The sequence below is a fragment of the Peromyscus leucopus genome, chromosome 8b, assembly GCF_004664715.2.
Source record: "Peromyscus leucopus breed LL Stock chromosome 8b, UCI_PerLeu_2.1, whole genome shotgun sequence".
NCBI lineage: Eukaryota > Metazoa > Chordata > Mammalia > Rodentia > Cricetidae > Peromyscus > Peromyscus leucopus.
In genome coordinates this window covers 25,682,715-25,708,707 of record NC_051086.1, presented here as the reverse complement: position 1 = coordinate 25,708,707, position 25,993 = coordinate 25,682,715, and the positions used below count along the sequence as shown (strand labels likewise).

The following is a 25,993-nucleotide window of genomic DNA, read 5'->3' as shown; positions in this document are numbered from 1 at the left end:
AGCCAGGGAGAGCTACCTACTAAGACTGTCTCAAAACAAAACAACAATGGTTTTTGTGGGGGGAGAGGGGTGTCTAACTTGATCCTGAGTGCAGGCAGGACACTATACAAAGAAAATCACAGTAGCTCCAGTTCTCACAGTAGCGGAAAAGATGTCAAGATTCAACTGATGCTTTGGGGAACAAATAGCCATCTTCCTCTTCACTTGCTCTCAGCCTCAGTGCTGGGAGATGGGATGCTGCTCCAGGCCTGTAGGCAGCCCACACCCAGCCCGAGTCAAGTTCTGCTAATTAGAAAGCCATGCAGTCAGAGTTACCAGTTAGTCATCCGAGGTTAAAAAGAACCCGATCAACTGTCCCCTAAGATGCAGGGAAAATGGAGTCATCGAGTCCAATAATCACACAGAATGTCTAGGGTTCCTTCTCACTTTCACAAAGTTACAGTGTTACTCTTTCAGGATCATGAATCCATGCACTGGATCCTAAAACCTGCACATCACCATGGCAGCGTCACAGGAAAAGGAGCAGCAGCTAATGTTCTGTAAGCACACAGATCTCATCTGCTTAAGCATCCTCTACTGTTTGTCATTTGTGGTTGTTCCAGTTATTCACAGTCTAATGCTGGGCCATGCTTCTAACCTGTCTCTTCTATGCTTAGAATGACTTTCTTCATTTCAGAGCTCAGGGGTTACATACTGTTAAGCAAAATTGTAAAAGGCTTCCTTTACAGGTTACAACTGATAACCATGTGTGAGCCAATGATTTTTAGTTAACAAAATCGAAAAACTGTTCTCTTATACATCTGCTACAAGTTAATCCTCTCTGTTAGACAACCAAACACCATCTAAACAAAGAAGAAAATAAGAACTAGTAATGTACATGGCTTCGCCAGCAGCAGGATACTGGCCTACTTGATGGAGGGCCTGGCCTCCATCCTCAGCACTACCCACACACCCACTAACCAATAAGATATGGAGAAAAAAACTGAAAATAAGTATGCTTCAGTGCTTTCAACTGGGTTAACAAATGGGGTGTGTGTGTGGAGGGAGTACATTCCTGGCCACACCTTGAGGCTTCAAGAAGTCAGTATGTTGCAGGGAGACCAAAACCCACACCAGTGTACCTGCATAACACTAACACACTAACCTGCTGCTGAGGTCTGTGTGGTGTGGCTGCCTAAAAGGACAGGAAACAACCCTAACATGAAGATGCCCTCCAGCTGCTCACCGCAGACTGTGGGAACAATCCTGTGCTGTAGTTGATGAGCCTCAGCAAAACTGTAGGAAATAAGCAGGGTAAGGTTCAAGATCAGCTCCACGAGCCATCCCTGAGGTGAGTGTCAGGGTGGGCCAGGACAGGCGGCAGCAGTAGATCACATTATGTGCCAAAGGCCCTACAGATATAAGAAAGCACGGCAATCAAGGATAGAGATGGGAACTTCATGCCTGGCTCTCAAGAGAGTCCTCTTGGGAATGGTCTCCATTCATTAGACCCAGCCTAGTTGCCAAGTGTTCCACAGTGGTGGTGTCCCGTCCTGGCCACCTTTCCAAAGGATAAGGGTATGAGCACATGTCAAGGGTCAGTTCTTTTCTTATGCACCCCAAGAGCTCATGCCTCTGGGTGGCCAGAGGCTGAAGCAGAGGGAACAAAGGCGAGTAGAGCAGCCATTTGGTGTGCAGGGTGGCTATGACCAGGTGCTTGCCTTTCCCAAGGCTGAGAGGCTGTCTAGCAGCTCCCAGCAGTGCTGTCTAGTGCCCTGCTGCCTACCTGCTCCACTGTGTGCTCTCTGAGCCTGTGGCAGCGCTCTTCTCCTCGTCCGTGGTATTCTGCTCCCTCACTGAGGCCCCAGCAGTGGCCAGCTCTGAGAGCTTGCTGCGCTCCATGACCACCATCTCAATCTCTGGAAGCAAACATGGAGACAGGTGAGCTCAGCTGGCATCAATGACCGAGACTCAGAAGTCTCCTCAAGGTCTAGACCACACACGTGTAAAGCACCCCAGACATGCCAAGCGAGTCTCAACAGTGGGAATGACACCAGCAACATGTGGGCAGAAACCGCCTAGGCCAGGCCTGTGTCCACCCCCTGAGAAACACCAAGACACCAGCCCTGACTTGGACAAACACACAAGGAAGCATTTGTTTTATTTTTAAAGATACTTGACTCTGATTGTTACCACATTTTCTTTTCAAAGGGATGGGGGGCAGCTCAGAAGCCATAACATATGGCAGTCCAGCTCTTTACACTTTAGAAACAGCTCTCACAGGACAGAGGCCATGTTTCCCCTTTCCATTAACAACCCCTGGAAGGTAGAGGCAAGTTAGGAACCTCATTTTGTTTTTTCCGGCTCTGGAAGAGCAATTTACAGCAACCGATTTAAAGTGCCATATATGTTTTTATTTTCCCAAACATTAAGAACCACTGAGCAGAAAGACCTGGAAGTCAAGAGCGATGCTATGCTTCCTGGGATTCCTTCCCATCAGGAGTCCTTGTCGTGTGGTGAGGACCCCTAGGCTAGGTGTCCTTCCCCTGTGCTCTCCACGGGCACATAAGATCTCTCAGCTGGCTTCACTTTCTCTCTTGTCCTCATCTGTTTGCCACACAGACCCATGTGACAGTAAGTAGAAATAAGCTCATGTCCCTCCTTTGTTCCAAACTCCAACGCCTTTTCCTCATACTCAGGCTGAAATCCAAAAGGTGCAGACCCGGCCTGATGCCTCCTATGCCTGCCCTGTCCGCCTCTGATCTCACCCCTGGCCTTCTCTGCCTTGCTGGTTCCCACTCTGGCCAGGTTGGCTTATTGATGGCTGGCTCTCAAATGGCTCACTTTCTCAGACATGGGTGTTACTCAGTTACATCTTCCAGTGCTCAGCTTAAATGTCACCCCCTTGGAGATGCCATGGTCACCCTCGTCACCTGTTCTTTTCCTTAGCTCTTTTTGAGTGAGTACTGGCTAAACTGTGTACTTGGTTAGATTTCACTCCCTTCCCCAATGTCCTTTTTGTTCTAGGATCTTATTAGCTCCAGCTTAGGCTCTGCTGGGCCATAAGAGTTTTTCAGACTTTCCTCACTTTTGATGAACTTGGTAGTGTGTGGGGTCATGGTCAGAAATTGTTTGAATCCCAGGATGGGAGTTTGACTGATTTTTTTCCCCCCAGCCATTAGGCTGGGACTATGTGTTTTGAAGAGGAAGACCACAAATGGGAAGTATCCTTCTTGTAACATCTGAGCCTGCACACACACCGGCAACATGATCTTAAGACATGGTTCAGTCCTGTACTGGCCATGCTAGTATCAGGCTTCTTTGTGGTCAAATTATTCTCCTCCTTCCATCTATACCATGTTCTGTGGAAGAAGTCCCACATAAAGTACTGTTGTTGCTGTTACTGTTAGCAGTGCAGGGGCTCATATCTGAGGCCCTGGGCACACTAGCAAAGACCTCAGACAAGTGGTTCTCAACCTGTGGGTCGCAACCCCTTGTGAGTTAAATGTTTTTTCACAGGGGTCACCTAAGGCCATAGGAAAACACAAAGATTTACATTATGATTCATAATTATAGCAAAATCATAGTTACAAAGTAGCAGTGAAAATAACTGTATGTTTAGGCGTCCCCACAACATGAGGAACTCTATTAAAGGGTAGCAATAATAGGAAGGTTGAGAGCCACTGCCTTAGATACTGAGCTACACCCTCAACCTTATTTGCATAAATGATTTGGAATTCTTCACAGCAAATATGTCTTCCCTGGCCCTCACCTTTTTTCTGTTTCAGTCTACAGCCTCTCTAAGCACCTGCACTGATATTCCCTATTGTTTTACTTGCTTACTCTTGGCCATCCTCCACTAGGCCATGAGCTTCATAAGCATAGCTAGCTCCCCAGCACAGAGTGTACCTCTTGAATATGTGAACAGATCACTGGCTAGGTCCAGCACAACATGGGAAATTGGGGTGCAGGCAGGACTAGCTACAGGTTGTAGCAGTTGTGGCATGGGTTGGGGTGGTCGAGAGCCTGAAAGTCTATAACCGATGTTCATAAAGTTCTCTCATGGGGAGATGTCTGACCACACCTCTCCCACATACACACTTTCTGGGCTCTCTTAGCATGATCAACTTGTAGCCAGCCCCTGGGATGGAGGCAATCCCATACATGTTCCCTTGGGACCAGGGCCTCTGGAGGCTCACTCTGGGGGAGCCTCCTGCTCTCCCCACCTAATCTGAAGCCAGATGCTAGATGAGAGTCTCCCACAAGGCGGTCCCCATCACACAGGTAGAGACCAGTAAGTAACTTTCGGGGGTATGTGGACAAGCACTCTCTCTGGTTGTTTAGTATGTGTCTCACAGGCATCGGGAGACAACTCTAGCCACATAAAAGCTTCTTCTTTTGTGCAGTGAGGCTAAGTTTAAGAAACAAACATGTGACTCAGGTCACAGAAAGCTGCTGAACGCACAACAGGACAGGCAGTACTCAGTCATGACTGAGCAGGAGACGGCACCAACCCTGTCTTCGGTGCCATTTTCCCTTTCCTGTTGCTCTACCAGTTCCCTGCAACACCCAGCTTCTTCCTAGTCATCATCTTAGGTTTCCCCAGAGTGAGGTGCAAGATGATTTGCTGGGTAGGTCTTTTTCTTACCCGTAAGTATCTATTTTGTTTGCTTTATACTGTATATAACGTAACATAGTAATGTGAATATGTATGATTTATAATAAATGTGTTTGTTCTTGGTAGGTGTAGGCTTCTATTTTGTTTGTATCTGTTTGTGTTTACTGATAAAGAATGTCACCACAACATTTAAAGTTGGCCATGCCTCCCCTTGGCTCTGGCCTATAACCTCTGCCTGGTGATCCCAGGCCCAACTTGCACATGTTATGAGCTCACTTCCTCTGGCAGTGCTCCACCCTGCTTGGCTGACATGGTGGGAACATTGCTCCCAGGACTCCCCAAGGTCACAGAGCCAAGTTCCAGTGCAGAGTATGAAGGACAACCCAGCATATCACATTAGTCCCCTTTCCAGACTTTTCATGGCACTGGACACCATCAGGATTCTAGAGCAAAAGAAGAGTTCAAGACAGACTAGTTCACTGCTTGTCAGACAATTTTCCAAGTGACTCAATAACTTTTTGCTTTTTGGAATGCTGGGGATAGAACCCAGGACCTTGTTAGGCAAGTACTCTGGCTCTGAGCCACATCTTTAGCCATCAAGATGAATCTGAAGGGACTTTCCCAGGGCATGCTAACATAGTGGATAGGTGAGCACAGGGCTGCTCCAGGTAAAAGTGGGTAAATACCAACTGTCTACCCATGTGGTCACTCGGGTACTGTAGAGGCCTCTTCCTGGAATTCTAGCACTTCAAAAACAAAACAAAACTCCTGAAATCTGCTTGTTTGTTCCAAATATGGCCACCAAATCTGAGAAAAGAGCAACCAAGAAGCACAAGAGCTCTCTGTACAGCTAGAACATGTGCAGAAGCCAGCACAGCTCCCAGCTCCCCGCAGAGAAATGTGGTAGCAGAAGCAGCTTAAACCCTGGCTGTACCACCTGTCACCAGCCATTCACCCCACCCTCCTGAGTTCTCCCTGATTCGGCACCACCATGGAACAGACGTTCTGATCAGGTTAATAATTTCCCAGATGACTAGAACAGCTCTTCCTCTTCTTGTAATCAATTTTATCCAGAAAACTTTTACAGGGAGTGTTCTCACCTGGGCTCTACCAGTTCCCTGTTCCCTATGAAATGGGAACAGAAGTGGTTTTTGGGGGGAGGGTCTCCTCAGTTTGTCACAGCTCTGAAATGGACTTCCCAGCCATCTTTAAGAGGATACTAAAGAGGCTGTGATCTTTCCTGTGAAGCCCTCTGATGCCATACCAGAATGCCTCCAGTGGTCCTGAGCTGCTTCCATTCCCACCCTGCTTTGTCCTTGCTGATGCTGGACTTATTCTAGGACAGCCAGATTCCACCAATAGGCCATGCAATACGCTCATGTGACTCAGGAGCTACCAATGGCCACAGATTATGCTAATGGTAACTCAAGAGCTCCATTGAACCTCAGTTATACTTTGAGACATCCCCAGCCCCACCAGCCAGGTTTCTGTTTAAATGAGAATGGCTTATGTTGAAGTAATAGCTCTTTTAAAAAAAAAAAATTGTGTGTGTGTGTGTGTGTGTGTGTGTGTGTGTGTGTGTGTGTGTGCGCGCGCGCGCGGGCGCGGTGGGGGTACATGTGTGCCTATGAGCATGTGTAGAACCAGGAAGAAGATGTTGGGTATCATGCTTTGTCACTTCCCACCTCATTTCTTGAAGACATAGTCTCATGCCCTATTGATCCCCCTGCCTTGCCCCGCACAGCAATGGAGTTACAGTCATTCACAAAAGCATATGTGGCCTTCTGCTTGACTACTGGGTATGTGGATTCATGTCCTCAGGCTTGCTCAACAAGCACCTGTACCTGCTGAACCATCTTCCCAGGCCTAATGGGCTCATTTTAAAGATGCTGTGCCACCATTTAACCTGATAAGGTTCTCGGAGCCTGGAAGATTTTGTTAGGTACTGAGACTATACAGGACTTGGTGGGGAGGGGGAGGGAAAACTGTGTCCCTACAGTTTCAGGCACTGGAATCCTTGGTCTCTGGTCTGTGGCATGTTTGGACAGGGTTAGGCAGTGCTGATTTACTACAGGAAGTAGGTCACTGGGATGAACCTCACGCTGTAGACCAAGCTGGCTTTGAACTCACAGAGACCTGCCCTCCTCTGCCTCCCAGCTAAAAACCGGCTGCCATTTCTAGTTCACTCTCTCCACTTGCTGCTTGGGGCTCAAGATGTGAGCTCTCAGCTGTTCTTGCTGCCATGCCTGCTTGCTATGACACTTCCTCAGAACCACTGGGACGGTGACGGATTTTTATTCATAAGAGAGGCAAAGAAACACAAATTTGACTTTGTTTTTGACAGAGTGTCTCACTATGTAGCTCAGACTGGCCTCAAACCTGAGATCATCCCACTTCAGTCTCCCCAGTGTTGGGACTGCAGGTGTGTGCCACCACATCTAGCTAAATCTGCTTATTTTTACAAACACACACACACACACACACACACACACACACACACACACACGGAAGGAGAGAGGGAGGGGAGAGAAGATAATTTAGCAAAGTGGATGAGAGATAAGGTGGAATGGAAGGCATGTGGAAGTGAAGGATTCTTCTTTCTGTAGTTTTCAGTGTTAAAACACTATGTATTTTTAAAAGGAAATTATGTGTGTGGGGGGATTGGGTTGGATGTGATCAAGATACATTGTACAAATGTATTAAATTGAAAAACAAAAATATATATGAAATTGTATCAATAAGAACACTAAATAGAACAAAAAGGGAAATGTCAAATTTGTTTAAAGTGAATGCCACACCTACCCTGAAGGTAGAAAGGGGATGGGTCAATCCAAGTAGCATATGGACGAAGAGTTGCCTATACACACAAGTTTGGGAGACACATGAAATATTGGGGTGGAGTGGCAGATGGAGAAGTATTACAAACAAATGCTCCCCTGATTATTTACAGAATGACAAATAATTGAGTGATGTAATTCTGAAGCTGTTTTGGCTTACTACAGGCCTCAGAAAATAACTGTGTTGTAGAGAAGACCAAGGATTTAACTGTGGACAAAAATATAATGGAGAAGCCAAGAAATGAGGAAATAGGCCAAAACTGAGAATCAGTACAATCTTTACACTCTCTAAAACATGTACATGAGCCGGGCGGTGGTGGCGCACGCCTTTAATCCCAGCACTCGGGAGGCAGAGGCAGGCGGATCTCTGTGAGTTCGAGGCCAGCCTGGGCTACCAAGTGAGTTCCAGGAAAGGCGCAAAGCTACACAGAGAAACCCTGTCTCGAAAAACCCCCCCCAAAAAAAAAAGAAAAACATGTACATGAATATTTGTATGTGTGTATTTGTGTGCAAGTTAAAATAATGATGCATTTCAGGGCAGTGGTGGTGGTGCACACTTTTAAACCCAGCACTTGGGAGGCAAAGGAAGGCAGATCTCTGTGAGTTCGAAGCCAGCTTGGTCTGTAAAGTGAGTTTCAGGACAGCCTAGGCTGTTACAGAGAAACCCTGTCTCAAAAACCGAGATAGATAGATAGATAGATAGATAGATAGATAGATAGATAGATAGATAGATAGATAGATAGATAGATAGATGGATGATGCATATATGTCCTGGCTCTGACCACTGAAAGGTCCAAAAAACAAATCACTGCAGGAGCAATGAGGCCACTCAGTGTGCAGATCTCAGTCCTGCAAACCATTGGCCACAGAGAAGCAGCACTTTTCAAAGACTGGCCAGTGCCAGGCATGGCAGAGATGAGATGAGCACGGAATAAGTATCTTCTTGTATCAGAAACTGACCCCAAAATGACAGAGGCTTAACACACCACAGCCAGCTTGAAAGGATTTGCAACGGCCAACTTTGAGACAATTTGAACACCAGAGTAATTAAATATACTAGTGGAATATAAACTATTAAAAAAAAAAAGTGAGAAGGAACCCTGTTACAGTGGAATGACAAGGACTAACTGTTAAACATGGACACCAGGTTGCCACAAGGCCATTGTTTTGTAACAGTCATGGTAAACACTGGATCAGGTAAGAATTAGCAATAATTGCCCAATCTAGGGAAATTCTGAAGAAGTTCATGACCTACAAGTGTCTTCTTAGGGGCTGTGTGGAACTTAAAAAGAGTAATTCTACAGTGAAAAAGTAGGCCAGCTTTTAGGTGACCAAAATAAATACTGCTTGGGAAAGTTAGAGGGACAACCAATGTGACATCCTGACAAAGCCATAGTATCACCTAATCCACATTTCAGCCAAGAAGGCAGACCCTCTATCAGAGCCAATGAGGACCATTTCACTAGAACCAGTGAATGGTTCTACCATTCAACCCAGGTAGACCGATACAGGCAGACTGAGTTTGCAGCCATTCTGAGCTACACTGGCAAAATTCTGTCTCAAAAACATGAAGTACGTACTGAGTTAGCATGTGCAATAAAGGACATTTTTAGGCCAACAGAGACAACAGGAGCACAGACAGGAAAGAGCTATGAACTGATGGTAATGGGGTTAAGAAGGAACCCCTTGTTCTTAGCAAACACACACTAAGGCTTTGGGAGGAAAAGGCTATTAGATGACTTTAACAAGTGTGCATGTGTGTGCATGCGTGTGTGTTGGGCAAGGGGGTGGGAGGATAGAAAGAGACAGAGACAGACAGACAGACAGACAGAGACAAAGACAGAGGGAGAACACAAAAATTCAAAAGGTAGAAAAGAGCAAATAGGAAACTGGGTAAAGGGCAAAAGAGTATTCTTTATACTATTTTTGTTTCATGACTTTTCTTAAATTTGAAATTACTTTTAAATAAAACATTTGAAAAATTACCACTATATACTCAAAACCAGTATAAATACAAAATCTCTGCAAACATCTACATGATGAATGAAGAGATGTAGTAATGTGCATTAAAAGGTAACTCCATCAGTATGCATCTAAGAGGTCCTGAAACCTGGTCTACAAAGTCAGCTCTGCACAGCCACTGCTACCATCTCAGAGTCCACCTGACACCGAGGGCCCTGGGAGAGATCACAAAGAGGAGACCATAAGTTGGGACCTGGACTGCTGGTCTCTCAGGCCCCTTGAAGAAACAGTGCTGGCATGGCTGTAAGCAAGAGTGTATGTCTGTCCTGCTGTCTCTCTGGGACACTAGGACACATGCTGGGGCACTTCAAGTGCAGTAAAGCTGGAAAGTGAACTACGAGGAAGGAAAACTCCCAGGAGGGTACAAGAGTGCATCAGGACAGTAAACAAGATTTACTTGGTGGACAGCTAAGACAAGTGTTGTCGCTGACAAGGGCAGAGAGGCAGAGTCCATCCGCGTGCAACTGCTTCCAGAAATCCCTGATGCTAAGAGAAGGCGACTGCCCACGAAGACAACAAAAGAAATCTGAGTCAGAGGAAGAGACAGTGACCGAGGGGATGGTGAGAATGGGAGGAGCCTGCTTCTGCCAGCTTGCTGGCCACAGCATTCCTGCAAGCCCAGACAGAAGCCTGTTCACAGTCCTTTCATCCCAGATGCCCAGGGCAAGGACAGGCACATGTTTCACTGGTGCTGAAGAACTCTGCAATGAACTTAATGTTACTGTGAGCATCATTAAACAAGGACATTTAGAGTCCACAGCTCTTCTGGGGGCAAGGAGGCACACATCAGGGTGGGCACTTGCTCATGCATGCAGGGCCCTGGGCCCACCCCAGAATCACCAGAAAACAACAAACAGGGTTTTTTTTTTTTTTTGTCATCATTGTTTGTTTTTGCTACAAAATAATTAATGGAAATTTAAAAAAATAAAGTATCAAGTTTCTAATGTGCTTTAGCACAGTCTTTAATCCAACAATGCAAAATTCAAACCGTTTCCAAATCCAAACCTTTGAGAGCTGATACAATGCATCATGTGGGAAATTCCATACTATGAAAAGTGGTTTCATGTGAACATTATTTACAGCATGGTAAAATATTATCTTTAGGGATAGTGAGATGGCTCAGCAGTAAGGGTGCCTGCCACATAAGCCTGGGAGTTCAATCCTAAAAACCCATAAAGAGGTGGAAGGACAAACCCACTCTCCACAGCTGTCCTCCAACCTCTACATACATACTGTGTGGCACATGCACCTGGATACACCACCCACACCCACCCTCTAATCAAATAAATACAGAAAACTGAAAAAAATCTTCAGGCTCTGTGTATGAGGAATATATGAAAAACAAGTGAATTTCACATTTATATTTGGGTTCCATCCCCAAGAGAACAACTCATTATTTTCAGTATTTGGAGTATTTATTTCAAAATATGAAAAGCTGGTCGTCCAAAGCATTTTGGAAAAAAAAAAATCCTCAACTTGTTCTTTAAAAAGAAAATGGCACAGAATTGGCTCATAAGTTGAAAGGTCATACTGCTTGTATAGAGGACCTGAGATCAGTTTCCAGCACTGACATGGAGGGGCTCACAAACGCCTATAACTCCAGCTCCAGGGGATCAGACAGCCTCTACTCACTTCCATGGACACCTGTACTCCTCAGTACAACCCCTCACAAAGACACACAGACATATACATAAAAAATAAAAATAAAATTTAAAAACAAAGATGTATCAGTAACAATCTTGAGAGAGTTAATTTTAGAACAGGAAAATTTAGCACTATTATAGTAATGCTATTGTTCTATTAAAAAAAAAACTTTAAATTATATATTTTAGAAGCTCATTCTAAAAGCTTTCTTTATGTCTGATTGTTTTACACAATGATTTCTGAAATAAATTTAACCTTTACATAAAAGTTCTTACGCGGACTGGGAGGCGGAGTGACTTACTCCTGCTGCTCTTCTTCAGGACCAGGTGTGTACATCTTTCTTTCAGCTCTGCTCCAGTCAGGGAAGCAGTAACCATGCAGAGTCTATCGCAGCTCTGACAAACCCAGCAGAGACGAGCCCAGCAGTGACTTTTCTGCCCTGTCTATAGCACCAAACTCTATCCCCAGCAGCACCCAGCACCCAGCACCCAGCACCCAGCACCCAGTTGAGCACACAGCCAGTGTCCTGACTAAACAGGCTTGAGCAGGGTTGGACAGTCTCCTTCCCACTTTCTAATGTGGCTCTGTCAGATAGCTCCGCTGAATCCATAGTCATTGTTTATTTTATATTTATCTTTTCATTTCAGGTATTTATTACTTTTATTTGATGATGAAATCCTCCCATACTTTGAAAAGGTAGTTCAAATTTTTCTAGTTTGTATATGTCTAGACTGTTTGAATGGTAAGAGCACCAGTGTACTATTTATGTTTGTTTGTTTGTTTGAGACAGGGTTTCTCTGTGTATCCCTGGCTGTCCTGGAAACTGCTCTGTAGACCAGGCTGGCCTCAAACTCACAGAGATCTGCCTGTCTCTGCCTCCTGAGTACTGGGTTTAAAGGTGTGAGCCACCATTGAGCTGTCCTTTTTTTTTTTTTTTTTTTTTTTTGGTATGCTGGGCTGACTGGCCAGTGAGCCAGCCTGTCTCTGCCTCCTTCATGCTGGAGTTACAAGAGTGCCATTTTCAAAAATAAATAAAATAAAATAAAACGCAGGGTTTCTGGAGGTTAAGCTCTCAGCAAGCCTGTCACCAACTGGGCTATGTCCTCAACCCCTGTAGGGTTCCACTATGGCTCCTTACAGGAGAGCAGTCAAGCCCATGAAGACAGGCAACAGAAGAGTGGTTGCCATGGGTGGGAGGCAGGGAGAAGAGGGAGTTGTTTAATGGGGTAGAGTCTCAGTTTTGCAGAATGCAAAGAGTTCTGGAGATGACAGTGATGGATATACAAGATGGGCCCCCTTAGCACTGCTGACTTGTACATTTCAAAGAGGTGGAGATAGTAAGTTTCAATTTCCACTATTTTATCACAATAAAAAAGAAACAAAAGAAGAAGAGGAGGAAGAGAAGAAAGTGGAGGAGGAAGTAGAAAGAGAAAAGAGAGAAAGGAACACAAACAGGCAAGGACATCTTCATCTCCCAGGTACCATGCAAGTCAGGGCAGTACTGGGAGAGCTGTGAAGGTCAGGACACAGAACACTGATTTCTTGATATGACAACTCTGGCCACATCCTGGAGCTCCCCTGGCCTCTGACATGCGGATTTTTCAAGTCATAGCAGTATTTCCCTGACTCGCCTAGGATGATGTACACCCCAATCTGATTAATATTTGGTAGAGGAAGTGCTTTTCGGGGAAACGGCAGGCAGCATATCACAGTAGTCTTTGACTTCACAATCTAAGGATTTCTTCAATCTGGATTCTCTATTCCAGAAACCACGGAAAGACAGACAATGGGGGGGAGGGAGGAAGGCCTTCACAAGAAGGTCAAGGGAAGGGGAAAGACATGCTCCTGGTTACCTAGGTAACCAGAGAGGGCTGTGATTGGCTGACTCTGGAGCAGTGTTTCAAGGTGAACTTGGCCAGGGCAATGGCAGGAGCAGGTGGGAGTGTGTACCCCTCCTTTGCTTGTTGCTTGTTCGTACCGCTCAACAGAGTGGTCTTCCGGGTTTTCAGAGGGTTTGCCCTAACAGCTCTCCACTCTTCTGTTAAGTCTGCATGAAGAGTACAAGCAGACTCTCTCCACTACAGAACCTGGGCCCACCAAGTCTCTTTCTCTCCCATTAGCCCCCATACTCACACTTGTCATGCAAGTGTAAGGACCTGAGTTCAAATTCCTCAGTTTTGCAGGATGCAAAGAATACTGGAGATACACAAGACAGGCACTCTTAACACTGCTGACTCGCACACTTCAAGTGCATGTAAAGCCAGACTCAGCAGCTTGTGTCTATAATGCCTATGCTCTCATCATGCCATAAGAGGCAGAGACAGGAGACTCTCTAGCCAGCCAGCTTGTCTGGTGTACACAGTGGCAAAACACAAAAGCCTGTCTCACAAGGTGGAAGGTGAGGAGAGACACCCAAGTTGTCCTCTGACCTCAACATGTGTGCTGTGGTCTGCATGCAGAGACATATACACAAACATATATACAAGGAACAGAGGAAGGAAGGAAAGAAGGAAGGTCTGGAGTAACTGTGGAAGGTGCAGGCCCAGAGTGTACCCAGTCTGTCCTCTACGCTTCTGCCCTCCATCTTAACCTGGGCTGCTACTGTGTCAGCAGCAGAATGCTGCAGCATGGGAATTCTCACTGTAACAGCCTCAGGCTGAGCATCAGGAAGGCCCTCCACAGGTGTAGTAGAGTGTCAACTTACCCAAAATTACCATGCTGCTCAAGGGCAGGCCTGGGACTCAGACTTGAATATCTCAAAGACAAGTCAAGAATGAGGTTAGGTTCCATTTCATTTCAGAAGAGATCTCGAAAAAGGGCAAAGCTGAGGATCAAAGCCCCAGGGACCCCCAACCCCAACTGACTAGGCAGGTGCCATCAGTGCTGCCTTCTGCCCTCACTGCAGGTCCTTGTGAGATTTGGGGAAGAGAGCTGGAAAGGTCGGGCTAGCCAGCCAATCCTTATTCGTCCCATGGGTAAACAGCAGCACAGCCTGCTGTTCCCAGGAGGAGGTGGAGGGAGACCATCTCTCTGGCAGCTCTCATTATTAAGATACTGCTCTAAGCAAGTCCAAAAGCAGGTGGCTGTCCCGTCCAGCTGAAGGGCCATCTAAGAAACAAGCATGTGCCGGGGCTGTCTGACTTCTTGGGCACAGCTTCTCCAGCTAAGTAAGGGATGATGCCATCATCCTTTGTCTTTCTTTCTTTCTTTCTTTTGTTTTTGTTTTTTTTTTTTTTTTTGAGACAGGGTTTCTCTGTGTAGCTTTGTGCCTTTCCTGGAACTCACTTGGTAGCCCAGGCTGGCCTCGAACTCACAAAGATCCGCCTGCCTCTGCCTCCCAAGTGCTGGGATTAAAGGTGTGCGCCACCACCGCCCGGCCCTTTGTCTTTCTTTAACTGTCCATTTCTGCAGAAATTGAAAGGAGGTGCTGATGAACTCATGGCCTTGGAACAAGTCACCCAGGACTCAAGAACCAAGGGATGGCAAATGTCTTTGTACACTGGGAATGGAGGAGGATGGGTAGAGATACACATTCATTCCACACACCTTCACTGTCTGGGTTTAAGTGCAGAGGAAGTGTGAATTCTGGGTGCCACGTTATAAAAAAACCCATTGATGCCACATTCAAATTAAGCTGTGGCAAACTGTGACTCGTGAGATGCCCCTTTTTACTTTTCTGCTTTACCCTACCTTCTATATAGAGAATTCAACAGGGGCACCAGACATGGGGGTGGTGGTGAGTGCCAACACCTGTGTCTGCCACAACCCTACTGCTAATCACCTCCTAGATGCAGGCCCGATGAAAGGAGGATAACCCGAGGAAGAAGCAAGTGCCCCAGCCATCTCAGCACAGAAGGGAGAGGAGGAGCAGCAGGGACACAGCGCCCCACACTCTCATCCCCACTGCTCACACACACTCTGAGCTTAGCAAAGAGCACTGCAGACACATGATCCAGGCCTGGCGAGGGCTCCCTGCATAATCTATATGAGTGAACATCCGGTTTGCAGTAAGAGTGAAGGAAACTGACACCTTTCCAAGTGACAGGATTTTAACAGCTGTAGTTTTTGTCTAAACATAGATGCAGAATAAGGATAAACATTCCTTAGCAGCACCTTCAAACCTGAGACTAAAAAATCGGATATATCCTTTAGAAAGTTTCAGAATGTCAGTACACTGGTCAGGCCTGTGGACACTTTATATATTTATGGTGGACTGAGTGGGAAATGACAGCCCATCATGTTTTAGAATGATTTAGTGTGTTTGAGAAATTACAAGGGCAGCAAAATGGCCAGGAGGGTCACGAGAGGCCATGCTTGGCTGAACTATGAAGTCTGTGTCAGCTGCTTCGGCTGGCCTCTGGGGAAACCCTGGGGCCCTGTTTGGTACAATTTGGCTGGGTAGCCTGGGAAACCCTAGTGGCTGATAACAGTGTCTTCCCCTGTGCAGAGGCAGGACTCAGTGCCAGACCCACACTCTAAGCCCAGCAGCCTAAAGGATGTAGCAGCTTCAATCGGGACTGGGTCATCTGGCTGACAATTATATTAAGGTCTGGGGCCAAACCTGACTTATCCATAGCACTGCTGGTCACAGCCACGGCTGACTGAAGAACATCCCTTAAAAGGCCTGCAACAAAAGCAGGAGTATCTTTCCAAGATGAAACTGACAAGAACACAGTGTACAAACAAGATACAGATGTCCATGTACCCATCCTGCTCTATGCCACTGCGCCTTGGCTAGACCTGTGGTGTGAGCTGATAACTTTCTTCCCAACTAGTGAAATCCCTAACATAACCTAAAATAAGCAAGTGCAAGTGAGTATGACTTACCTTGTGTTTGTTCCTCATCCTTCCCACCAAAGTGATACTTACAGGAAAGGGTTCCAGGAACCAAAGGTGCCAAGTAAACCCAAAAGCACAATGTACATAAATAAAAGCAGCCAGAGCCCTTGGCCTTAGGAAGTCTGGGCCACCAGGGGACATTTTGGTAAGACTCACTAACATATGATTATGGCATTCACTGACAGTTGCCATGATATTCATTATGGGAGTCAACAGGCTGGGATGACAGGGTACACATTAGCTGTAGACTAGCATACAGTTCTCAAAAGCAAACAAGCCTCTAGTCCAGCAGTTCTCAACCTGTGGGTCGCGATCTTCTGGGGGTTTGAATGACCTTTTCACAGGGGTTGCATATCAGAAAACCATGCATATCAGATGTTTACATTACATTCATAACAGTAGCAAAATTACAGTTATAAAGAGGCAATGAAAGTAATTTTATGGTTGGGGGTCACCACAACATGAGGAACTGTATTGAAGGGTCACAGCATTAGGAAGGTTGACAACCACTGTCCTAGTCAGTGGTTGGTGCAAAGCTCTGCATGACTGTGTCAGCCACTTAGGTTAGGACTGGGAGGCTTAGAGTCACCACTGCTAGCCCCAGGGTCCATAAGGCTGGTCAGCACAATGTTCCCCCAATCTCATAGCTCTCAGCTGGGATGCTCCATAGAGGTTGCTTTTGTCCCAGGAGGTGTGGGATCTTCCCTCCAGCCAGTAGAACTCTGACTCCACCACCACCAAGCAGTCCCATTAACACCAACACCCAAGGGCTCTGGCTGGAGGCTCCTTCTAAGTGGCCGTGAACCTAGTCTAGATAAAAACAACAGGCTATTTCAAGTATTTTGAATCCCAGACCAAATGTTCTCCAGCTCCAGAGGGTTTTAGCATCTACACAAGAGAGGAGAAGAGAGGAAGGTGGATTAATCCTGCCAGAGCAAGAGTAGAAGGCAGGTTTCTGCTCACCGAGGGTATATACACCATACAGTTGTACCTCACTCTGAACAGATGGCACTTGTAAAATCTGATTGGAGAATATGGAGGCTGTATTTAACCATGTGACTCCAAAGATCCATCAGCAATGAAAGACATATCATCTTATAAAACCTGGGTTCCCTTCCCTTCCCATAGTGCACTGGACACAAATCATACTCCCAAGTTAGCAGGAGTAAGAACAGCAGTCATAATAGTGAATGAAGATGGCAACAGTAACAACAGCAGCAGCAACATCAAACACCTCTAGAACATTTCCTAAGGGTCTGGTACTGTTCTGAGGTGGCCAAATGCACTGTGTGATTTAACTCTGGTAATGTATAAAGTGACCATGATGTGTGACTATCTTTTTACATGTAGGAAACCTTGCTCCAGGTCACATGGGGTAGGACTTGCACTAGGTATGCTGTGACACAGTCCACAGCTGCCTCTGAATGGCTGGGCTGTCCAGACAGAATGAGGTGCACTGGTGGGTGCTGAGATGAGCAGAGCACCCAGGGAACACACAAAGAGCAGGAGGAAGACAGAGGACATAGAAGCCTTGCTGACTGCAGGGGTTGGCGTGGGTGAAAGGGCCATTCCCGGGTACACTCACCTTCACGCTCCCCACTTGTCTTCATGCTTTTTGAACCACCCTCTGTACCTTTAGCCTTCTCAGCGTCTTCCTGGGCATCTTCAGCGGGCCCTCTCTCCTCGTCCTCCTCCTCCCCAACGTTTTTGTAGTTGGGTCTCTTTTGCATCCGCTTCTTGCCCTTGTGCTTGTTCATCTCAAGGGACCGCTCGAGTGTCTCAGTGGGCTTAATGAAGCACCGGATGCTGGGCTTGGCCTGGGTGAGTCCAAGAAAGGCAATGAATGAACTGGGATGCTACAATCTCAATGGATGTTCACAATTGCCAGAGGTCCTGCCTTAGCAAGTTACTTCCAAAACAACTAACACTACTCCTGAGTTGGTGGCAGGACTTTTACCAACACTCTCCTTCACTATGAAGTGGCTAAAACATCAGCTACCATTTATGACTTGCTATTCTAGGCCTGGTGGTGAAAGCCTATACTCCAGGCTGCTTAAGAGATTGAGATAGGATGATCTCAAGTTCAAGGACTGCTTGGGTTACAGAGTGAGTTCCAGAACAAGCTAAGCAACTCAGTGAGACCCTATCTCAAGAAAAAGGAAGGCCTAGAATATAGCTCAGTGGTAGAGTGCTTGCCTGGTATGTGTGAGGCCCTAGGTCCCCTCCTTAGTATCACATTTCAGAATGTACACGTACACATGTGCACAAGAAATGCTGGCTTTTACCACACCAGCATCAATTGTCCACACAGCAAAAATTCCAGTGTGCTCTGTATGTACCACCTGTTTTGAGCTCAGACTGTATCATCTCACTCAAAGTCACCAGCAACCCCGTGAGGCAGCGCTGCTGTCCTCACTTTATAGATGAGGAAGCAGCTTGGGAATACTGAACGATCTTCCCAAGGTCACCAAGCCAGGAGGCGGCAGAGCCTCAGGTCTACACACTACCTGCATAGTTGCTATCACAGTGACAACAAGCTGGCATTGTTAGTAACATTTTTTAGAGGGGGAGGTTTGAGACAGGTGTCAAGTGGCCCCAGACATGCTATGTAGTAGACAATAACCTTGAACTCCCGATCTTTCTACCTCTACTTCCCAAGCAATAGGATTACAGGCTTGTATCACTGTGGCCAGTTTATTGACTTTTATTTGTAGTGAGTAAAATGCTACATGTCTAAGGAAGGAGGATAGCAGCATGCCTTGCTATTACAAAAGCAAACTGGTCATGTGCCAGCTCTCTGTGTAAGGGAACTTGCTAAGTGTCAGCAATGAGCCAAAGTCAGACCCGCTCCAAAGGAAAATGTTTTCTCTAGGCAGAGAAAGGCAGAGGTCTCAGAGAAATGAGAAAGGCCCCTGCCACCAGTGTTCATGTCCCATACTCCCATCTCTCTGTCTTTATAACTATGGTATACAGAAATTATGGGTTTATTTTACAGGTGAGGAAGATCAAGGCTTGGAAGGGTTGAATTTGTTCAATTACTCTTACCTAGTTCTGGAACTGCAGAGACTCCGTCAGCTTGGAAGCCCAAGTGCTTCTTCAAATGGCAGTACCTTCCCCAGAAGCCACTGCAGTTTCACGTTTTAGAGTACTTTAAAATGTGTATGTACAAACTGGAGATGGTGGCACACGTAGTAATGCCAGCACTTAAGAGATGGAGGCAGGAGGACCAGAAGCTCAAGCTATTCTTAGCTACAATGCAAGTTCAAGGCCAGCCTGGTCTACACAAAAGACGCTTTCTCAGAAAGGGGGCAGGGTGGGTAGGGCATGTGCACATGGGGTGCACACCTCAGGAGACTGAGGCGGGAAAAATCACTTGAACTCAGGAGCTTAAGGCCAGCCTGAGTAAACAAGATTCCATCTCAGGAGGAAAAAAAAAAGTAGTATATCCATGCAAATACACTCATCTAAAAAGGAGCAAAGACAAAAGGAAATAGATTTGTCTGGGTCAGGATTTTGATTGAAGTGTTATCTTTCCAGGCTCTGAATGTTCAGACATCAATCTGTCATCTAAAACAAGTTTTAGAATAAACTTTTCCATTATCTTGGCATGGATTATCTATCTTATGAATTTGCCCCAAGAGCCACCAAGTATATTCTGGAGGGGGAGGGAAACTGTACCTTGCCAATAAGTGGAATGTGCTCAAGGAAAACAGATTAATTTCAATAATGTCCAAAATAAAACCCATTTGAGAGCTAAATTAGAATCCAAATACAAACATTCATTTTTATTTGCCCATTTTGGATTATTCAACCACAAAAATGACAGATAAATTGAAGCATGATTCTACTATCCAGGAAACCCAGTTAATATATTGCAGAGTTGGAAAATGGGCATTCTGAGCATGCACTGCTTGACAGACAGCATCCATCAGAGCTCAAGCAAGATGCTGGGTGATCAAGTGCAGCCCTGGGCTGTACTCTCCTGGAGATGATCTCAAGATGAAGTGGCTTGCTTCCACCCATCACCATCTGCTTGCACTGAGTATTAGAGCATGCCACACAGAGCGACGGCTATCAGACACAGACACCAAACAGCTGTATGCTTCAAGCTAAGGACAGAGGTCCCCACAGGTGGCTGTGGCAAGTCTTCCCTAAGCTCTAAGGGCTCTAACGTTCAGAACAACTGGCAAGAGTAGAGGAAAGTAACATAAAGGGCCTGGGGGTGCCAGAAGCCACACAACTGCCTCATCTCTTTGTCTAAAACTCATGCAGAGGAATTCTGGCCTTCTAGAATCAAATGAAATCATAGATAGAAAGTTCCTTCAGATTTGGGCCTGCAATTCAGTGGTAGAACCCTTGCCCAGCATGCCTGAATGAGTACTCTTGGCTGGATCCCCCCACTCTGGAGCTAGGGGATTGGGGCGGGGGGCGGGGGGGAGGCAGCAGCAGAAAGAAAGAGAGGAAGGAAGGCAGAGAGAAGTTTCTGCAGAGAGTAACAAACAATACACATGCAGCACAACAACCACCCTTGCCTTCCCAGTCTCAAAAGAAAAACATAAAGAGAAAAATCAACTACCAGAATTACTCAAGGGGAGGAGTAGGGCTCACTATGATCAAAATCACTGTGTGGCATTCTCAAAGGGAAAAAAAAGCTCTTGTTTTTTAAAGTATGAATTCAGATGGGTGTAATGGTGCATGCCTTTAATCTCAATATTCAGAAGGCAGAGGTAGACAGATCTCTATGAGTTAGTTAGCTAGCGGCTAGCCTAGTCTATATAGTGAGTTCCGGGCCAACTGGATCTTGTCTTTAAAAAGAAAAACAATCATGAATTTGAGAACTTTCCAAGGGAATCTACTTCTCTGGATAGCTAAGTATTGAGGGTGGGGGCAGGGAGTGGGGAAATTTCAAGCCTTTACAGATGCAGCCATCTAGCAATTGCTAGAAACATCTAAAGGTCCATGGATGAGGAAGAGTTATGGAACTCTGGTCAGCCCCATTGCTGGAGTGGGAATCCATGTAGATCAGTGGTTCTCAACCTTCCTAAGTCTGAGACCCTTTAGTACAGTCCCTCATGTTGTGGTGACCCCCAACCATAAAATTATTCTTGCTATTTCCTAACTGTAATCTTGTTACTGTTATGAATTGTAATGTAAATATCTGATATTAAAATGATAATGTAAATATCTGATAATGTAAATATCAGATATCTGATGTGTGACCCTGTGAAAGGGTTGTTTGACCTCCCCCAATGGGTCATGACCACAGGTTGAGAACAGTGGATACAGATGCTAAAGAGTGAGGTCCAGGTTAGTGAGCTGGCCCATTGGGTAATACACTTCCTGAGCTGCTGACTGACCTGCACGACCCCCACTTTGGGCTGGGACTGACAGGTCCTAGAATGCAAAGCCAGGAGGGAACCACATGTTCAGGTCCACCTCCCTGGTAAGTGCCAAGTCCTGGGTACTGCTTGCAACTATGCCCTCTGCGGGCCTCAGTTTCCACATCCACCAACGGCCACCACATCAGCTTCTCCCTTGAGGACTGCTGAGAAGTACAAGAGGCAGCCACATCTTCTGTCACTCTTTCCAGGGAGTGCCTCTCCCCTAATACTAGTGAGTACTTGGTTGAGCTCCACACTGTTCTGAGTACTTTGTACACTTGCCTTCAGTCACCTCACACTCTAACAGGAAGAACGAATCCAGAAAGCCTGGCACCAGACCCCAGCAGACCTCCACTCCTTTCCATAGCACTTGCTACACTACCCAAAAGGCCAGCCTTCAGAAGCATTGAAGGAGACTAAGCCATGATATGGGTGTGGGGTACATACCTATAATCTCAGCACATGGGAGGCTGAGGCAGGGGGACTGTGAGTCAAGGTCAGCCTAGGCTACTTGGAGAGACCTGGTCTATAAGCCAATAAACAGCTTAAGTCAGGTGCACATCTGGTTAACAGGAAAAGTAAGTACTATGTAGAACAAAAGCTTGTGAATTAATTATTTATTTATTTATTTATTTATTTATTTATTTATTTATTTATTTTATTTATTTGTAGAGCTGGGGATGGAACTCAGGGCCTCATACGTGCCAGGCAAATGCTTGACCACTGAGCTAACAACACTCTAGTTCTCATTTTGCATTTGAATCTAATATATACAGAGACTAAAACTCACAGAGGCCACAGTGGTCTAGGTTTACACCAACTGTAACCAAAGGTACCACAGCTACTGGCCGTGGCAAGACTATTCTCATTCCAGAAGAAGGTGACTAGCAAGCAGACATCAAACAGCACAAACATGTTCCATGCTGAGGGGTTGAAGAACAGGAGACTGCTGAACCCAAGCCCTATCATGCATCCAGAATGTGTGACTGCAGCTACATCAGGGAGATGATTTGAAAAGGCTGGAGAATTTATTGGGGGCTATATCCACTAACAGCAGGGATGCAGCACTCACCTGGAATCAGAACAGACTTGCAGAGCTCAGGGACTCCAGGCTCCATGCTTAGATAGGCAACAGATAATATCAGACAATGCTTCCTGGGAAGTAGCCTAAGACCTGTGATCAGAACTACAGGGGACCAGCCTCATCTCTTGCTCTCTCATCTTCCTCCCATTCTGAGCCTAGCTCTAGTGCCGTGCCTGGCACTGTGTCTTGCATTCAAACAAGAGCAAATAAATGCCTGTGAGAGTAATGAATTTCAAACCAGCCTCTTCAATCAATCCAAGAAAATATCCCACATCCCCTCATTAAAGAACGGCATGCTAAGTGGTTAACTGGCATTTCTTTAGGAAGAGTGTTTTTACTCTTGCTCTCTAAGAAAGCATCATCAACTCCTGGGCAGTGCTGCCTGTTAACTTCTGTCAGCCTAGGGCACTGTGTTCTTCTATCTCATCCAACTGGACATGACCATCACAGCATATGAAAAAGCCTGATTGGACATTGCCCAGGGTTCAAGCTCAACACTAGCAGTCCCAAAGGGACAAACATTCAACCTCTATAACCCTGGACTTCCTTGTGGGGAGACTGGGACATAGCACTACTTTGCTCCCCAGGAGGGAAGTATGAGTCAGAAGTGCCATGCCTTTTATGAAGTCAAAAGTGGCCCCTCTGCCAGCCCCACAGACTAGCCTCTCTTCTATCCCAGTGTTTGACTTACCTCCCTTGCCCACCAGCTCCTAGGAGACTCAGCTCCCTGACCTAAGTTTGTAAGCCCGAGGCTACCTCCTCTGGGAGGACTTCCCTAAGTCTCTTCCTGAAGCTATCTCCAGTCCTTGAGACCCAGGTCTTACATCTACAAGTGTATGCTCATTTGCTGTCTGTCCCTCATCCCAGAGAGTCTAAATGGGGACTCTCATTCACTCTGGGTTCCCTGTGGCCAGCACAGCAGCAGCCTATACTGTGTAAGTGCTCAGTAAATGCTCAAAGTAAGACTAGGCATGCATCGGGGCCCTCCTTGCAGAAGGGATACCCCAAGACATTAATTCAGTTACAACTACCCAGGCACTCAAACAGTTTGAGTGAGTAAAGTTCTTCTTAGCATCAACCTATATTCTCAGTCCTCTTTTTACCTTTTATTTTGACACAGGGTCTTACTTTGCAGCCTGGCAGGCCTTGAACTCTTAATCCTCCTGCTTCAAAGCATCTAGAAGAAGTGGGACTGCAGGCCTGCAATGTGAGTCTCAGCAAATGCAGCTGTTTAATGTGACCTCTGTCTTCAACATCATGTTGGTGAGTTGCTATGTGCTATTTAAGTTTGCTAAAAGCCAGCTCTGGGGACAAGGCGGGCTCTCCTGTCCCAGACTGCAGTACACTTATTTCAAGTGTTCTCCAAGGCCCCTGGTCTCTCTATCAGGGACAGGGAGGGACAATAAAAGAGCCCGAGAGTAAGAATACTGTGCCCTTGAGAACAGCTAAAAAGCCAACTATTTCCAACCACAGTTACTGTTATTTATCCCATGACATAAAAGTGCCTACAAAAGAAATGGGAAGCTGGGACTCGTTCATGAAGAGAATGCTCCCCTCTGTCCCAAAGTCTGAACTGGGAATTCTAGTCTGTTTCAGCAAGCTTCCCAAGTCACTTCTGCCGGATGACTGTATGTACTCAATTTGATGATGTTCATAACTATCTGCTACTATTTTTCTTTTACTCGGAAGCCTCACCTGAGGGGATGCTCTGCTCCACCCAGGAAACTCCTGCTGCCTACCTCACTGAGGCTTCCCCAGTCTATTTCTGCTGGATGTTTTAAGTCCTCAACTTGATGTTGCTTTTGTTTGCTCTCACAACTAGGCTACTCCAATGGTTTCTGATGGATGTTGTAAGTCCCTGACTAGATGATGTTTTGCCATCTATCTGATGCTTCTCTACTACTTGCTATTGGTTATTTTAATTCTGTTTGGTATATATTTAACAAATTCTCACATCCAAAGCTGAAATCAAGGCATTGTAGATCATTCTCTGGACCATAAAGAACAAATCTTCAAAATTTGTTTGCAGGCTACAAGGAAGGCATTCCAGGATGAGGTGTTGAGAGCCCAGCAGGTGGTCAACAACAATAATCTCAAGTCAGTTAGCATCTGCTGAGCATGTGGCATCAGAATGTTCTAGAAACTGGTTCAATCCCCAATTAGAAGAGCTGCACTCCCCTCAGGCATGAAGAGGAACTGATGGCCCTCTACAAACAAGCACCAGGTCTGTAGAGTACCCAGAGGGGCATGTGTCTCTAGGAAGGAAGGAGGGCCCCTCTCACCCAGTGGTTGTCCCCCAATCCCCTAGAAGGTAAGACACCAAGGCAGAGCTCAGGGGTTTCTTTGTTCAAGGACTCTGGCACTGACAAGTAAGACGTCTGGGCCTTGTTACAGGTGGTGTCTGATTCCCTCCCTGGGAGCTGTTATCTCAAGTCACTTCCTCGAAGAAACCATGCCAAGCACTGAGAACATACTGATAGAGAAAGGGCCCCAGGTTGCTTGGCACCAGCATCTGAGTCCTCGAGTGGCCCACAGGTGCCACATGCCCTCACCAACCTCATCTCCACTTAATACACCTTGCCACACCACTCACTGTTCTTCCAACTCCAGATACATCATGTCTTGGGGCCTTTACACCGGCTATTCATTTTGACCAAAGTGTTCTTCCTCCAGGTACCTCCATGGTTCCCTCTCTCCTATCCTTCAAGTCTAGTTTCACAGGTCACCTACCTACCACTGAAGGGCCAGCTAGAACACCCTACTGTGACTTATCCTGTCTCCTTGGCTGCTGCTTTCCTGGAGCCTCCTTTCTGCTTGCTGTGATGGCTGCTACAGATGGCACTGTTTCTCTCTCTTCCTAGGAGGCAGGGTCCTGGATTTACTCACTGGTGTGTCTCCAGTGCCTAGAATGACCCACTGACCCATATTACAGTAACTCAAAGTCTTGTTAAAAACTGTAAGCACCCACAGAGAGGCCACTCTGGTAATAAAACCCAGCCAAGGCGCAGCACATACACAGCAGAAGCAGTCAGTGTCTTGGGGGTCTGTCCCTGCTCTGGTCTCTTACGTGAGGTATCACATGGAAGAGGTCGCCAATGGCTCAGTGCAGACCAGGGAACATCCCCACCCAGCGGGAATGTGACCCGCCTCCAACTGCAGAGCCTCACCAGCCGTGTGGCTGTCACTAGGCTATTGCATCGTATCACAAGAAAACACAGAAAAGTTGGCTAGGATCCCCTACCTTATCCCTATCCACTTTGGCCACTCAGGTTTTCCCTGTTGGACCAGGAACAGGGCCCTGGTCTTCATTCCAAGTCACCTTCAGCCTTGATCGAGGTTCGCTGTCTAGAATCTCAATACAATAGGAATTCCTGTCAGCTACCCAGCCCAACTTCTGCCAGGGAGAGTCCCTAAAGTTAGTTAAGGCAATGTTTTCCTCCTTGATACATGGGACATGGTGCACTCTGTGTTTTCCTTCAGCACCCAAATCCTTTTCTTACAGGATGTCCAGGAGCCGGGACTACACCGTGGCCACACAACAAGAACCATTCTAAGGTCCAATTCTCTTATGAGAAATGCATGTGACTGA

General features: G+C 46.3%; 1 protein-coding gene across 7 annotated transcripts in view; it reads right to left on the bottom strand.

The window, feature by feature from the left end:
- The window catches only part of Clec16a (C-type lectin domain containing 16A), a 215,872-nt gene that overhangs the window by 145,149 nt on the left and 44,730 nt on the right, over positions 1-25,993 (bottom strand). For 4 of the 7 annotated variants that reach the window (XM_028872896.2, XM_028872890.2, XM_028872892.2 and 1 more), the window contains 2 exons: positions 17,525-17,756; positions 1,766-1,898 (listed from right to left, as the gene is read on the bottom strand). In XM_028872896.2, the coding sequence (XP_028728729.1) occupies positions 1,766-1,898; positions 17,525-17,756 (365 nt within the window). The remainder of the gene's footprint in view (positions 1-1,765; positions 1,899-17,524; positions 17,757-25,993) is intronic. The other 3 variants (XM_028872893.2, XM_028872894.2, XM_028872895.2) reach the window with 1 other exon arrangement.